Source organism: Quercus robur, chromosome 10 (genome assembly GCF_932294415.1).
Source record: "Quercus robur chromosome 10, dhQueRobu3.1, whole genome shotgun sequence".
Taxonomy (NCBI): Eukaryota; Viridiplantae; Streptophyta; class Magnoliopsida; order Fagales; family Fagaceae; genus Quercus; species Quercus robur.
The window spans coordinates 24,491,656-24,507,269 of record NC_065543.1 but is presented as its reverse complement, the minus strand read 5'-3'; the positions used below and the strand labels follow the sequence as shown (position 1 = coordinate 24,507,269).

Here is a 15,614-nt window from a genome sequence, read left to right as displayed (position 1 = left end):
AAAATCTCTTCATATTGTGCGTATCCATTTGCTTCATCATGGGATTATGCAATCTTATATTGAATGGTATAATCATGGAGAACCTTGTGTATTGAACGAGAACCTTCATGATAATGAAATATTACATGGTGATCATATTGATGGTATCGATGCCTTGGAGGGTGACCGAATTAGAGGGGAACCAAGAAATGCAAACCAAGATAAGGAAGTGCGTAATGATCAACTTGAGTAATAAGGGACTTGATATGATACTAGAATTGTTGATAAAGGTTTTACTAAAAGGTAACTTGGTTCCGATGTCAACTTATGAAGTAAAGAAGATATTACGTGACTTGGGCATGCCATACGAGCATATAGATGCATGCAAAAATGATTGTGCACTATTCTGGAAGGAAAATGAAAATCCTGATAAATGTCTGGTGTGTGAGGAGCCTAGGTACAAGGATTCACATGCCCAAGGTAAGAAGATTTTCATAAGGTATTACGTTACTTCCCATTGACACTGAGACTAAGGAGATTGTACATGTTAGAGGTAAGGACATAAGATAGTCTATAGACGAATGTGTGGACGATGGGATAATAAGGCATCTGGTTGATAGTGTTAGGAGTGGTAGGAGTTTGATTTGCAACATCCTGATTTTGCCCTCAAACCTCGCAATGTGTGGTTGGGGTTGGTTACAAATGGATTCAACCCTTTCGGGAACATGAACAACAACTACAGTATGTGGCCTATTATTCTTATCCCCTATAACCTACTGCCTTGGTTGGTCATGAAGGAGCCATATTTTATATTGTCCTTACTTATTCCTGGTCCTCATCAACCAGGAAATGAGATTGATATTTACTTGAAACCATTGATTGACAAGTTGAAGGAGTTGTGGGAAGAAGGTGCAGAAACTTATGATGCCTATAGTAAAGAGCATTTCCAGATGTGTTATGGATTTGGTAACGTGTCTGTGTGGAGGACAAAAGGTTATCATTCTTGTTACACTTGCAATGATGAACCATATTCAAAAGCTTTGGAAAGTAAAATTGGATTTATTAACCATCAAGCTTATTCACCTAGGGACCATTGTTGGCAACATAGTCGGTTGCATAATGGTTTATCAGAGAAACGGAAGAGATCTTTAGAGTTACTGGTGGGAAAGATACATGAGCAGCTAGATAGAATGCCAAATATAATTTTAGGAAAGCATTCAAGTAACAAGAAGATACAACTCATTGGGGAGCCAAATTGGTTAAAGGTATGTATTTCGTACAAGCTACCATACGGAAAAAATAAGAAACTTAAGCACAACATTGATGTCATGCATGTGGAGAAAAATATTAGTGAGAGTACTTATGGTACTTTGTTGAGCATTGAGGGGAAAAACAAGGACACATACAAGGTATGGATAGACTTGCACGTTGCATTTGATACAATGTCCTGATGGATCATATGACAAGCCTCGAGCTTTTTTTTTTTCATTAAAACCCGATGAAAGGGATGGTTTTTATGACTTTTTGAAATCAATCAAGTATCCAGATGGCTATGCAGCAAACATATCAAGGTTGGTGAATGCGAAAAGTGGTAGATTATTTGGTTTGAAAAGCCATGACTGTTATGTTCTATTACAAAAAATTCTTCCAATTAGGTTGCGAGGATTTGCAAATAAAGACATTAGTATTGCTTTGTTTGAGTTGGGCAGTTTCTTCCAAGACTTATGCTTAAGGACCCTAAAGAGAAGTGAACTAGAGAAACTAGAAGAACGTATAGTTCTCATACTATGCAAGCTCGAGAGGTTCTTTTCTCTAGCATTTTTTGATGTTATGCTCCATCTTGCTGTTCACTTGCCTCGAGAAGTGATTCTAGGAGGCCCACTACAATATCGGTGGATGTACCTAACTGAAAGGTAATTAGATCCTTTGATGCATCCATCAATTGTATCTTTCCCATATAATATAAAATATATAATTGATCATACTTCTAATGCTTCTTCCTCGTAGGTACCATGGAAAATTGAAAAGATACGTTTCCAACTGAGCCCGACCAAAAAGTTCGATTGCAAAGGCTTACATTTTTAAAGAATATATCAATAACTGGTCTTTGTGTATTGATGGGATCGAAACTTTCATAATCAAAGGGAAAGAAATGAAGATTTTGATGAATCTAGCGAATGATTGACAATTTTTTCACAGACAATCTAACCTATAGGGGGTAGGCGGAATGATGACAACTTGTCTCGTGCATTACTTGATACTACTCATTGGTACTTGTTGTACATTAGTCCCAAGCTAGAGCCTTATTTAAAGTATGTGATTTCATATTCATATGATGTTTGATAAAATTTTGAAAATTGAAAGCTCAAATAGTGTGAAAACACTATTGCTTGTTTAGACCCCTAAATTAAAACTTACTTCTAGATTGCTTTTACCCTACTTAACTAAGTGCAGAATAAGAGTAAGTGTAACGCAATGAAATCAGAACAACTTTCTAAGGCATAAGAATATACTATAAACAATAAAAGTAAAGTTTAAAGAGTAAGAGAAGAGAGATGCAAACACAAGATAACATTGAGACATGTTATCAAATAGGAAATCGAAGTACTTGATGAAAACCCTCTCTGTGACCCTCGAAGCCAAATCAATCCACTAGTGATTAAAGTTGGAGTACAAGGATATCGTAAAGGCCTTCCAAGCCTAATCTACCTAATGTAATCAAGCCCTCCAAGTTCTGGCTACCAATGAACTTCTCTGAGCTATGTCTCACTAGTTATCCGGATCCCGCAATTAGCTCCAAATTGCATCCACCAATCAATGGCTTCCTCCAATACTTCTCACACACACCAACACTTCTCTTGATAGGCCAAGAATGTATTGACCCTTTGTGATAGATTAACCAATTAATTAGCCAAGTTGATTAATTAATCAGATTAACATACAATATGCATGGCAGCATAAACAAATCACCAATTAAACTAAGTATGCAATGGAAATTAAATTGACACGGTGATTTGTTTACGAATGGGGAAAGCCTACATGGCAAAAACCCTACCAGGTGATTTTAAGGTCACCACTCTCGAGAATTCACTATTATCACAACAAGCAGTTACAAGTAAAGAAATCCCAGTACTTTATACTAACCTACAGTTGAACCCTTACCCTAATACCCAATTGGACTTTTTCTGTAGCGACAATCTCTCCTTTCAATGCATGGCTCCCAGTAAGTGACTAACCAATTGCGCGGATCCCAGTACGCGACTTAATCACCAACTTGAGAAAGATGTTGGCTTTAAAGTTCTTCAGTTCATCACATGATGAAGATCATGAAGTTGCTTGGTCACAAAACCCTATGGTGCATAAACACAACAGCTTCTTCAAGAGAAAGATGAATTAGGGCATATGTCTTCGGTTCACAATATGCTTGTGAAAAACTTTTGCATTGAATTGCTTCAGCTGTGATGGCCCTTAAAAAAATTCTTATATATGTTTAGGGTTGTAAGAAAAGAAAGCCTAAACACATACTCACGGATTGGAGTGAAATCAGCTCAGAAAAACTAAATTTCATAAACCTCAACAAATAGGGTATCTATCAAGCTAGTTGTCGAGCTTCGGGCTTCACAACCTTTTAAACCTTGATAGATGCTAGCTGGCGAGCTTTAAAATCCTGCACTTTCTCACTTGATTCTTGGACAGACTTTCATGGCTTTAACACTTGAACTTGAAACCTTGTTTCTTGAAGCATTAAATACATCGTAGATCTACCCAATTACAAGTAAAGTGTGTTTTATCAAAGGATTAGCCAATTACATAAACTATTGACATATGTTCCTAACTCCAAATCACATATCTCTTAACACTCAAATTGGGTGAGGTAAGTATTTGGGCTAAGAAACTCTCAAGGATTTGTAGTTGGAGAGGTAGGAGTAAAGGAAAACTAAGAGAATTTGTGTAGATAATTGTGGATTTACAATCTCTAACTCTCAAGTGTTTTTCTAGGGTTTTCTCTCTAAAAGTCTCCTTACAATTTCGTGGGTAATGTGGGCTTATATATTGTTGGTAAAGAAATGAGAAAAGCACTCTTTAAGAAGTTCTAGGCAGAGAGTTTCACGGGTCAATTGTGACTTGGCCGAGTTGCGAAGTGACTTGCAAAAACTGACCTGGCATAAATCCTTTTAGCTTCCAGCATGCGCTTCTCACGTGGCCTTTCGCGGGTTTTCCGTTTGCGAGCTAATCGCGAATGTCACTGTCTTCACAATTCTTCACCAAAATCTCACACTCAAACTTTACGTTAAATCCCACAAACATACAAGGAAATGATTGAATAGAAATACAATCAAATTTGACATGGAATTAAAGCCAACATAAACATAGTTGTAAATCACAACTTTACAATTTCCCCCTTTGGCTATTCCATGAGAAAACCTATAAACAGACTCTAGACTTAAAACATGAGTTTGGGAATAGAGGCAAAATTCACTCACACCTAAATCTAAAACCTGTGAAGAACTTGTAATATATATATTTGTAATCTGAAACACTTGCACATAACAAATAACTTCATTAAGCTTGAGACAAGTAGAAATCAAGGCTTGTATATAGAACAAGTAAAATGCGATCAAGTAAAATCATTTGAAATATAAACATATAGCTTACCTTGATTAAACATAAATAGTCATTAAGAAATGACTACAATGAACATTTATCGAGTAAATGAACATCCGGACACACATGCAATTTATGTGTAACATAGAAACTAATTGCATGTCCAACAAGCATATGATGCATTAAGGAAACTAAAGCAATAGGCAATAGATAACTAAAATCATCATAAAGGTTATAAAAACCAAGGTACAAAAGTACTGAAAGCTTATAAAAAGTAATGTAAATAAAACCAATAAAACTACAAAACATGGTTAGACACAATTAGAACTTCTATCTTGTGTGGTTATGTGTTCCTTTGTATACCCACTGCGCTCTTCCTTTCCATATGCTCACCCCCTTACTATATGCTTCACTAGATATATTCACAACAAAAACTTTCTCCCCCTTTTTGACACGAATAACTAAAGGTCAATTTCAAGCTTGCACTGAATTTCATCCAACTGCGTCTCAAGTCTGGTCAAGCGAAGCTGAACTTGACTGTTGTGAGAATACATGATAGACACAATTCCAGAGATGCAGTCATGTAGATCTTCCATCACAGACATCATCTAATCCAATTGAGGGATAAATGATTGAGACAGAGGCTGAGTATGAGAAGGCCAAGGCTCTAGAGTTCTAGGAGTTGATGCTTCTACTTCAGGCTTGTTGAGGTCTAAAAAGTTGTAACACCAAGGCCCAAAAGAAAAAGCACAGTGGGTGAATCTCATACTCATATAAAAGGGTTGAGCTCACCACAAGAGAAAAGGATGACCCAAGTCCATCAAAAGAAAGATTTAAAGCCCAGAACCCACGAAAGGACAGGCCTTAAGGCCCATGAAACAAAGGGAAGAAAGGAAAAAGCCTAGCCCGTCAAGATCAGAAAATCAAAGAAAGAACAGTGGGAAAAATTGGGCCGGGATACCTAGAAGCTACCAAGGGCTCGGGATCCTCGGAATGTGCAACACTACTAGGGTGAGATTGAGACAGTTCAAAAAGAGCACCAAGAAACACAAAGAACGAAGGACAAATACATCCTTCTCAGTCATCCAATGATGCATAAAGGAAACAAAAGGCTTGGAGAATAACAATTCATGAATAAGGGGCTGGTACCTTGAGCAACCCAGAAAGAAGAACTATAAAGAAAAGTAGCCGGGAAAACCTTCAACCTGGTAGGAATGGATTTGGCTCACCAGGGAAAAATGACAAAAGAAGGATAGCCAAAAAAAGTTGAGTCTGAAAAAGGTAAGGATTAGAAGCCTTGAGGGAAGAGAGATCGAAGGCTTGCCCTCTAAGGACACCTCAAAATGGAAAGTAGCAAGAAGCTTTTAGGCAAACAACACCAAAAGAAGAAAACTATGACAAACAAGGAAAGGACTAGTCATTAGAGTGGCTGGCACAACGTGGGCTCTGGTACCTAGGGGAGTAGAGGAGCAGAATCAGTGATACCCCAGAACCCTAGAATGACGCTATAAAAGGGAGAAGCAGCCAACATTGAAAGGGCATTCAGCAATAGTGAATTAGAACAGAATCATTAAGAAAACTCTGTCAAAAACTCAAAGAAAGTAGTAAAAGAAAAAGAAATATTGCCTGGAATCCCAAAACAGCCACTATGGAACATACCTGGATTCAAAGGGATTCAAAATTTGCAAGTCTTAGAGGCTTAGATAGTCATTTAAATCTATAATTTTTGAGCTTATTTAAACCTTGTAACACGTCTTAGTAAGCACATTGTGATTTACAACTAAAGAAAGTAATGAAATATTTCATAGTGTTTTAGGGATCCTTAACAATATATTTGTTTCTCTCTTTATTACATTGTTCCTTTACTATTTCTTATTGTCCAATACATATATATTCTTGCTAGTATGTACGTGTTGTAGGATTTTTGCTCTGTGCATCACTTGGTTTTGCAAACAACCCATTTAGCTGCAGTGAACTAAGCCCAGTCCCTTTAAACAACAACTTAAAGGCCTAGGGTCCTTGCTTCAACTTGGTCCTGGACATCGTCCAAAAAAATGACCCTCACATTTTGATGACTCCGCTAGGGACTGGTTAAAGGAGAGGGAAGAAGTAGTTCCTTTGCAGAGCATGGCTCCAAGACCAAGGAATAGCAAAGGCACCAATGCGCCACCTATGGCCTCTGAGATCGTAGGAGAAAATGAAGTGGCCTCCAGACAGAGGAACAAGGAGCCTCTGGTAGAACAGAAGGTCGTATAAGGACAAAGGCGTGCAGGACAGGAGCCAGACCCCGTGGCTTGAATGGTAGAAATGCTAAAAGATTTGCAGCAAGAGATTCGCATCCTCAAAGAGGGCAGGACATAGGAAATCAGGGATAATGTCCCCCCTGTGGTCAACCAAGACAGAGCCCAACCAGAGGGAGTGTCAGCAGTAGGAGGGGGAAACAACCCCCAGTACCTAACGTTGGTTGATGTCAATGCTCTTTTGGAGCAGGAAAGGGAAAAACTCTCAAGGATTACCAAGCAATTTTCTTGGGATCCCCCATTCCCACCCGAACTCCTTGGCAAGCCATATCCCAAAGGATATGAACTCCCGAAGTTCTATCCTTTTGATGGAAGGAATGGCAGTGCTGTGGAACACGTGAGTAGGTTTATTCACATTATGGGCCCTTACGCAGGAGACAGAGAGCTGTGTTTAAGGGAGTTTACTAAGTCCCTAGTGGACAGAGCATATACCTAGTACACCATGAAATGATGGAGAGGTTCTGTGCGAAGTATTACCCAGGTGAGGACAAAGTCACCTTCCAAAGCCTTCAAATGGTGAGGCAAAGGCCTGGAAAGTATTCTATCCAGTTCATCAAAAGGTTTGAGGATGTTTCTCTGGACTGTTATGGAGACCATGAAGAAAAAGAGCTCATGGAGACCTGCATATCCAACATGCTCTTTTATTACAGGTTCAACCTCGAAAATTTATGCATAACCCAGTTTGCTGACCTGCTGTAGAGAGCTAGAAGGACAACACAGACTATGAGAACAAAGAGGGTGCCAGTACCCTAGGCCATGATAGCGCCAGTTGGAGAGAAAAGGAAGAAGCTTGAAGGGAAAGTGTTCGAGAAACCACCCATGATCCCATGTACTGCAGAGGAATTGAACCATGTTTTGGATAAATGGATTGCAGATGAAATTGTTAGTCCATTTACTTTGTCCAGGCCACCAACTGAGGAAGAAAGGAAGAATCATTTTTTTTGCAGGATTTATAACTATGTCAAGTGCTCTACCAAGGACTACTGGACCCTCCGTAGGCTTTTTCACAAGAAGCTTAGGTAGGGAACCTTGGAGCTCACTCAAAAGGAAATCGAAGTGCAAAGGAATCCTCTACCCAACCACAAGGGAAAAGGAGTGGTGGTTGTAGTGATCCATGGGAACCTGGTGGAAGTAGAAGAGACTAAAGGATCCTTCCATCCAAGCACAGTCAGGACCCTTCAGAAGAATCCTAAGTTTAGATCACTATTCAACCAATTGGGATCGGGCCAGAAGCAAGAAGGGTGGCCAAGGAGTCCCTTATGAGTATAGCAGCAGATTCGGGAGCGGAATGTTTCACTGCAGAATCTCATGCCAGTCGAGCTTACTTGGAGACAATCAATGCAATAACCTTCACTAATGAGGACATGGAGGTTGAGCATCTGGACCATCGTAGGCCCCTCTATTTGATGGCCACCATAAACAGTGTTCAAGTCAGAAAAACATTAGTAGATACAAGGCAATCACTTAACCTCATAATCTTGAGTACCTTGGAAGCCGTGGGTTTAACTAGCAGAAGGATCTTTGGGGCTCCCATGGAGATAACAGGATTTGGAGGATCAGCAGAATCAACTAAGGGATATGTGCAATTGGCCTTGAGGGTGGGCCCAATAGTAGCCTTGACTAGATTTCACGTGATCAACTCGGAAGTTTCTTACCATGTGCTATTGGGACGTACATGGCTCCATAAACACCTCCTTATTCCTTCCATGTACCATCAATTAAAGGGAGATTGAATGGAAGGTAATAAGGATCCTTGCCAACCATAACCCTTTCAGCTAAGGAGAAGTGAACTTTGTGGAAACAATGTTTTACAGTGAGTTGGAACTAGATGATGAGAGCCCTATGTCGGGACCCTAGGAGCACCTATCCTGGAAGAAGAAGAAGGAGAGGTACCCGTCACCTGAGAAACCTCTTGGAAAGAAAAAGGCAAAAGAAGGAGCCCAACTTTTCAGGATTCCAGGAATGTGTAGTAGTACGGGAACCTGGAGGAAGGTTAATTTATCATTTATAAAGGTACGCAGGGCCTGAATGCATCATGCAGGAGGGTCTTGGACCACTGGATTGTATGGTGGCTAAAGAAGAAATCCTAGAGGACCCAGTTAAGGAGGCACAAATTCAGCCTGAGGAAGAACTAAGAGAGATAAACTTGGGAGCTGAATTGGGATCCCAGAAGCCTGTTTTCATCAATAGTCAGTTGATAGCACAAGAGAAGGAGCAGTTAGTGGCCTTACTCAAGAAATATGTGGATGTGTTCGCGTGGACCTATGATGAGATGCTTAGTCTGGATCCAGGACTGGTGGTCCATTTTCTTAACATAGACCCAAGAGTCAAGCCAATAGTCTAGCCAGCCAGGGTCTTTCACACTGATGTAGAAGCTCAGATAACCCAAGAAGTCAAGAAGTTGCTAGCAGTTGCTAGCAGTTGGTTTTAACAAGCCTATCTAGCACCCCAAGTGGCTTTCCAACACAGTACCCATGAAGAAAAAGAATGGTCAGATTCGATGCTGTGTGGACTTTTGCAATCTGAACAAGGCATGTCCAAAAGATGAGTTCCCTCTGCCCAATGTTGACCTCCTTGTGGATTCAGCTGTAAGAAGTTCTATGTTTTCATTTATGGATGGGTATAGTGGGTACAACCAAATCCGCATAGCTGCTAAAGATGTAGAGAAGACAGCATTCAAGACTCCAATTGGAAATTTTTATTACACTGTGATGCCCTTTGGCCTCAAGAATGTAGGGGCCACATACTAGTGAACCATGACAGCTATCTTCCATGACATAATGCATAAGGAAATGGAAGACTATGTGGATGATATTGTTGTAAAATCAAAAACCAAGGCAGGGCACTTTCAGATACTTGAACAAGTTTTTGAAAGGTGTAGGAAGTACAAACTACACATGAATCCCACGAAGTGTGCCTTTGAGGTATCTGCTGGAAAGTTTCTTGGGTTCCTAGTACATCATAGAGGCATAAGTGTGGATTCAGCCAAAGCCATAGCTATTGCAACAATGAAAAGGCCTATAACTGTAAGAAAGCTCAAAAGCTTCTTGGGGAGGGTCTCCTACATTAGGAGGTTTATGCCAGGATTGGCTTCAGTCATAAGTGGTTTATCCAAACTATTGAAAAAGGGGGCTGAGTTCACTTGGGGAATTGAGCAGCAGGAAGCCTTTCAAAGGATCCAGCAGATCATGAATCATCTTCCCACCCTCCAGACACAGTACGTGGGCGACTTCTGTTGCTATATTTAACATCAAACTCCCAGGCTATAGGAGCCCTGCTAGCATAGGAAGACGATGATGGAAATGAGCAACCTATTTACTATATGAATAGGACACTTAAGGATGCTGAAACTAGGTATCCCAGGATAGAAAGGGCATGCCTAGTGGTCATCTATGCATCCTAAAGGCTGAAACGATACTTCTTAGCCCACTAGATCCTTTTGGTGACTAAGTCTCACCCCATAAAAGCACTCCTATATCAGCCTCTCCTAATGGGAAAGATAGCACAGTGGTTGGTCATGCTCTCTTAATATGACATAGGCCTCAGGACCCCCAAGGCTGTCAAAAGTCAAGCCATAGCAGATCTGCTAGCTCAGTTCCCTGGGAAGGAAGAAGGCTCATTAAGCGAAGAGATCCCCGGGGAGGTGGCAATGACAGAGTTCCCAGGAAAGAAGTGGACAATGAGATTTGATGGGTCAACAACGACAACTTTAAATGGATTGGGAGTTATACTAAGTTGCGAAGATGGGGACACCATGCCTTTATCCTTCAAGCTTGGATTTTCCTGTTTGAATAATGCAGTTGACTATGAGGCATACCTGACTGGGTTGATCATAGCACTTAGCATAGGAGTAAAACATATGAGGGTTTTAGGAGACTCCAATCTTGTGGTCTCCCAGGTAAAAGGGGAATTTGCACTAAGGGAGTAGAGTTTGGCAGCCTATAGAACTTGGGTGCAAAGGCTGGAGCAGGAATTCTAGACTTTTAGTGTGGAGTACACCCAAAGGAGTGAGAACAGGTTCACTGATGCACTAGCAACCTTGGGATCCTAAGTACCATTTAAAGGAAGAGACATTCTGATAAGAATAAGTAAGCAAGAACATTCCATCATAAGGATCCTCAAAAAGATGTTCCCCAAAGAACCAAAGCAGTAGGATTGGAGGAATGAGATCAAAGAAAAAATAAAAGAGATAGGACATGGAGGAAGTATCAAGGAGTTGAGGGATTACACTCTGATAGAAGGGGAGCTATACAAGAGACTGCCCGGAGGGATCATATTAAGATGTATCAATGAAAAAGAAGGAAAGTTGAGATTGGAAGAACTACACAGCCAGGTCTGTGGGGTTGCAGAAAAAATCAGTTTATATAAAAGGATGCAACGCATGGGGTACTACTAGCCAAATATGAACAAGGAGGTTGCAGCTATACAGGAGAGATGTCAAAGATGTCAACTTTCAGTAGATAAGGAAGAAAGTTATGCTGTGTTTGTTGTGGAAGATTGGAGGACTCCATTCATGGAATACTTGGCTTAAGGGATCCTACCAATTGACAGGACATTAGCTCACTAGCTTAAGAAACTTATAGTTAGGTACTTCTTATAGAAAGGGATCCTATTCAAAAAGGGGTACAGTGGGGATCCCCTATGATGCCTGGGGCCAAGGGAGGCCAAAGAAGTAGTTAGAGAAGTCCATTTCGGTGACTGTGGAAGTCACCCGGGGAAAAGGAGACTCTACAAGTAGTTGTTTCTGTTGGGGTACTATTGGCCAACAATGAAAAAGGACTATAAGGAAATGGTTGAAACGTGTCATGCATGCCAAATATTGGGAGATGCAATCCACACTCATCCAAATGTGCTGCGAGATATGACAACACCATGGCCATTCCACACTTGGAGGCTTGATCTTATAGGGCCCATAAACCCTCCTTTCAATGGTTACATATGGATCCTGGCAACCACTGAGTACTTCATAAAATGGGTAGAAGCTATCCTTTTGAAAAAGGCCACTGGAATGGCCATGGCAAACTTCATTCGAGAACACATCATTACAAGGTTCAGGATCCCCAGGAGGCTGATCAGTGACAATGGGACCCCGTTCATAAACAAAGACATGAAGAACCTGACTGAAGCATATTACATTAAGCAAGGAAGGTCTACACCATACTACCCATAAGGAAATGGTCAGGCTGAAGCCACTAACAGGGTGATGCTGAAGATCCTTAAAAAAATGAAACACGAGTATGGGGGAAAATGAAGTGACCACTTAGCAGATGTACTTTGGGCATGCAGGAGCTCTATGATAGCCATTGGATTCTCACCATTCTTCCTAATTTATGGGATAGAAGCCATCAGCCCCATGGAGTTAGTTGTCCCTATGCCAAGTGTAGTGCTTGAAGAAAACCAAGAGGACACTGAGGACACAAATAATGAAAGGAGGTTGGCAGATCTGGAGGGGCTAGAGGAAGAAAGAGAAGTAGCTAGAAGGAGAAGTTAGAGGTACAAGCAGAGGATGGCTAAAGCATATGCACAGACTTTACACCCAAGGGCCTTCACTGAGGGGCAACTAATGTTGAGGACAGCAGAGCATGTAAAGAGAAACCTCCCAAGACCCTCTAAATTTGCCCCAAAATGGGAAGGATCCTACATCATTAGAAAAGCCCATGATAGTGGGTATTCTACCTCACAAAGGAAGATGGGACAGTCCTGACAGACCCCATAAATGGGAAGTGGCTAAAACAGTACTACGCATGAAAAGGGAGAGACCTCAATACACTGAGACCTTTTTGCCAACTTTCCAACCTGCTAAGTGTTTCATCATTCTTTACTTTTTATTATGAATTTTGTTCAAAGTACCTTTTGTTTAGGAACCCATGCTAGAAGGACATTCTATGATCCTTACTATCTATGACAACCCCTTTTGTGTTCCTTAGATGGAACTTTGCTTTGATTCAATGAAATTTATTTTTATTTTCCTTTAAGCTACAAGCTAAATTAAATATTACAAAGCTCAAATATGGGCAGATTTGGGAGGGTACTTGGGCCAATGCAAGAGAAAAATCTTGACATATAACCCAAGACTCACACCACAATTAGTTTAAAGTACATGACCTGGGACCATGGGCAGGAGTAAGTGCTCGGGATACCTAGCCCAGTACTTGACAAAAGGGATTTGCCTGGTTCATGACCTAGGACTTAAAAAAAAAAAAAAAAAAAAAAAGAGAGAGAGAGAAAGAAAGCGTCCAATGTACCCAGTTTAGTACCTACGCAACAAAACAACCACCAGGGTACTTGATCCAAGACCTACAACAAAACTTGAAGGGATCATAGCCCAAAACTCAGTGCCAAAAAAATAAAAATAAAAAAAAAGAGAGAAAAGAGAAAAGCAACAAAAAAAAAAAAGAACAGATCCACATTAGAAATAGTCTTTTAAGAATATATATTTATATATATATATATATATATATATATATATATATAGATTCGTGTCACAAAAAATGGGAAATAGTGTTGAACAAAAAGAGATAGAACTTATACAGCCCAAATTGTCTGAAAAAAAAAAAAATATATATATATATATATATCTGAACTAGCTAAAAAATGGGGGGGGGGGGGGCCTAAGGAATAAGGCCGGCCAGCAGAGAGCTGTCTGGAGAAATAATAGGAACAACTGGGGAAGAGAGAACTCGCTGTCTTTTAACCTTCAAGTCTTGCAAAACTTATTGAGCATGAGCTAAAGCCTCCTCAACAGCAACAATTTTAGCATCTAGACTCTGAGAAGCCTGTCTCTGGAATAACATATGGGCCAGTGAACGCAGATGCTCTAGCAAGAAGGACAGATTGAACTTTGCTTCTATGAGATCCTGCACCACTCCCTTCCATTCCAAAAGTTTTCTTTTAGATAAGGAGTCAAGAGAGGAATCCCTCAAGGAGATCAGCACAGCACATAGCAGCTCCATCAGAATATTGCTTAGAAATGCACCTCCTCTGAACCCACTGTTGAAGTCTCCTTGGATCTTGAACAACCCTTCTAATAATGGTAGACCCTCCACAGGCATAGAGAAACACAGGAAGTTATCACAAGGAGACCCAAAGCGATAAAAATGGCTTGCAAGGAGTTTGTTGAACTCCAGAAGATCAAAACGGGCCAGGAAAGCAAGAAGCCCTGAGCCAGGATCTAAAACAGTCACCTTTAGAGCCTCCCCCATTGTTGTATCTCCACTTGAAGGAATTAGAGAGCTTTCAACCCTTTGGATGGTTTGGGGGGTCCCTGCCTGAGATTTAGTAACCTGGATGTCAGGAGCAGATTCCACAACTACCTCAGGAGCCTTAACACATGTGCCAACACCTGCAAAATCAGACAAAATTCAAAAATGGGGAAAGAACCAAGGAAGAAATGTAAGGCGAGAAAAGTAAAGAAGAAAAGAAAAAAAAAATCAGTATCAGTTCCCCGTGGTAGAACTCCCTCCTCTTGCTCTTCTGATTTCTTGGAAGACTCTGTGAAAGAACACACAGCACGTTGAAGAAAGGGTGAGGAAACCTTGGCAAAATGGCTAAAGGAAGGTAAGGACACTAAGGGCTCTCTCTCTCTCTCTCTCTCTCTCTCTCTCTCTCTCTCTCTCTCTCTCTCTCTCTCTCTCTCTCTCTCTCTCTCTCTCTCTCTCTCTCTCTCTATATATATATATATATATATATATAAAAGAGAGAAAAGGTTGCATATTTAAAAGGGGCGAATAAAACTCACCTACTTGTATGGATGGAGACGCGGCCCCCAAGGGTTCTTTGCTTAACATAAGTCCAGTCACAAGTTCAAATGACACAGTCTTGGTAGGACTGAAAGTCTGCATGAGCTAGGGACCTTGGGAAATAGGAGGCTAGGAAGATTCAGGGTACTGAGCAGCTAGGGGAACAGAAGGCAGAATGGGCTGGACATCTTGCATTGGCTGCCCAACCTCCTCAGTCACACCACCACTAGGGGGCTCTTCCTCCATGACTAGGGAAACAGCAGAAGGAGTTATAATCACTTCTTCCATCAGAGTCCCACCAGTCGTGGGAGGAGGTACGTCCACCTGCACAAAAAAAAAAAAAAAAAAAAAAAAAAAAAAAGAAAAAAAGTGATAGAACATCATAAAATGCATAAGTACACAGCACTAGAGAAGGTTGGAAGCAAACAGTATAAGGCACGAATAGGGTCATACCACATCATCACTAGACGACTGACTTTTGCCTCTCTTGGGGTCTGACTTGCATTTAGACTACAAGGAAGAAATAACCACTCATCAGTTAAAAGAGAAAGGGAAAGACACTGCAACAACAATAATAAGCTATTATAAAATAAAAGAGAGAAGAAGGAAAGAGGCATTGCCCTTCTCTCTCTCACTCTACTGAGTCTCCAATGGTCTTTTGTCGACTACAGGTATGCCCAAAGGGTCCTAAAGGGGATTGGGGTACAAAATCAAAAGACCCCAAAGAACCCTAGGTTGAAAAACTCACAAGAACCTGAAAGAGAGAAGACTCTACCTTAGTCTTCACTCGACTCCTTGGAATTGAGGGATTGCCAACCTCATTTTCAACTGTAAGAGAGCTCACTCTCTCGGGTTCCTCACAAATCACTAGCTGCTTCTCAGATCTTGCAGTCTTCTTCTTCTTAGTCTCAGTACCCTCTATACTTTTTTCAAGCTCTGCTCTTTTAACCTTTTCCTGTTTGATCTTCTTCTCTGCACCTTTGTTTACGGG

At 40.7% G+C, this 15,614-nt stretch overlaps 1 protein-coding gene across 1 annotated transcript; it reads left to right on the top strand.

Moving 5' to 3' along the window:
• The first annotated feature begins 215 nt into the window (after nucleotides 1-215).
• LOC126703967 (uncharacterized) lies at nucleotides 216-1,430 on the top strand. Its single transcript, XM_050403016.1, has 2 exons — nucleotides 216-459; nucleotides 826-1,430. Exons 1-2 carry the CDS (start codon nucleotides 216-218, stop codon nucleotides 1,428-1,430), a joined length of 849 nt encoding a protein of 282 aa, XP_050258973.1.
• The last annotated feature ends 14,184 nt before the right edge of the window (nucleotides 1,431-15,614 follow it).

Bases quoted from the DNA above. Each gene is read 5' to 3' on its own strand.
- LOC126703967 (XM_050403016.1), top strand. From the start codon at position 216: ATGATCAACTTGAGTAATAAGGGACTTGATATGATACTAGAATTGTTG. The intron at 460-825 runs GTAAGAAGATTT...CTCATCAACCAG, and splicing joins CAAGGATTCACATGCCCAAG to GAAATGAGATTGATATTTAC.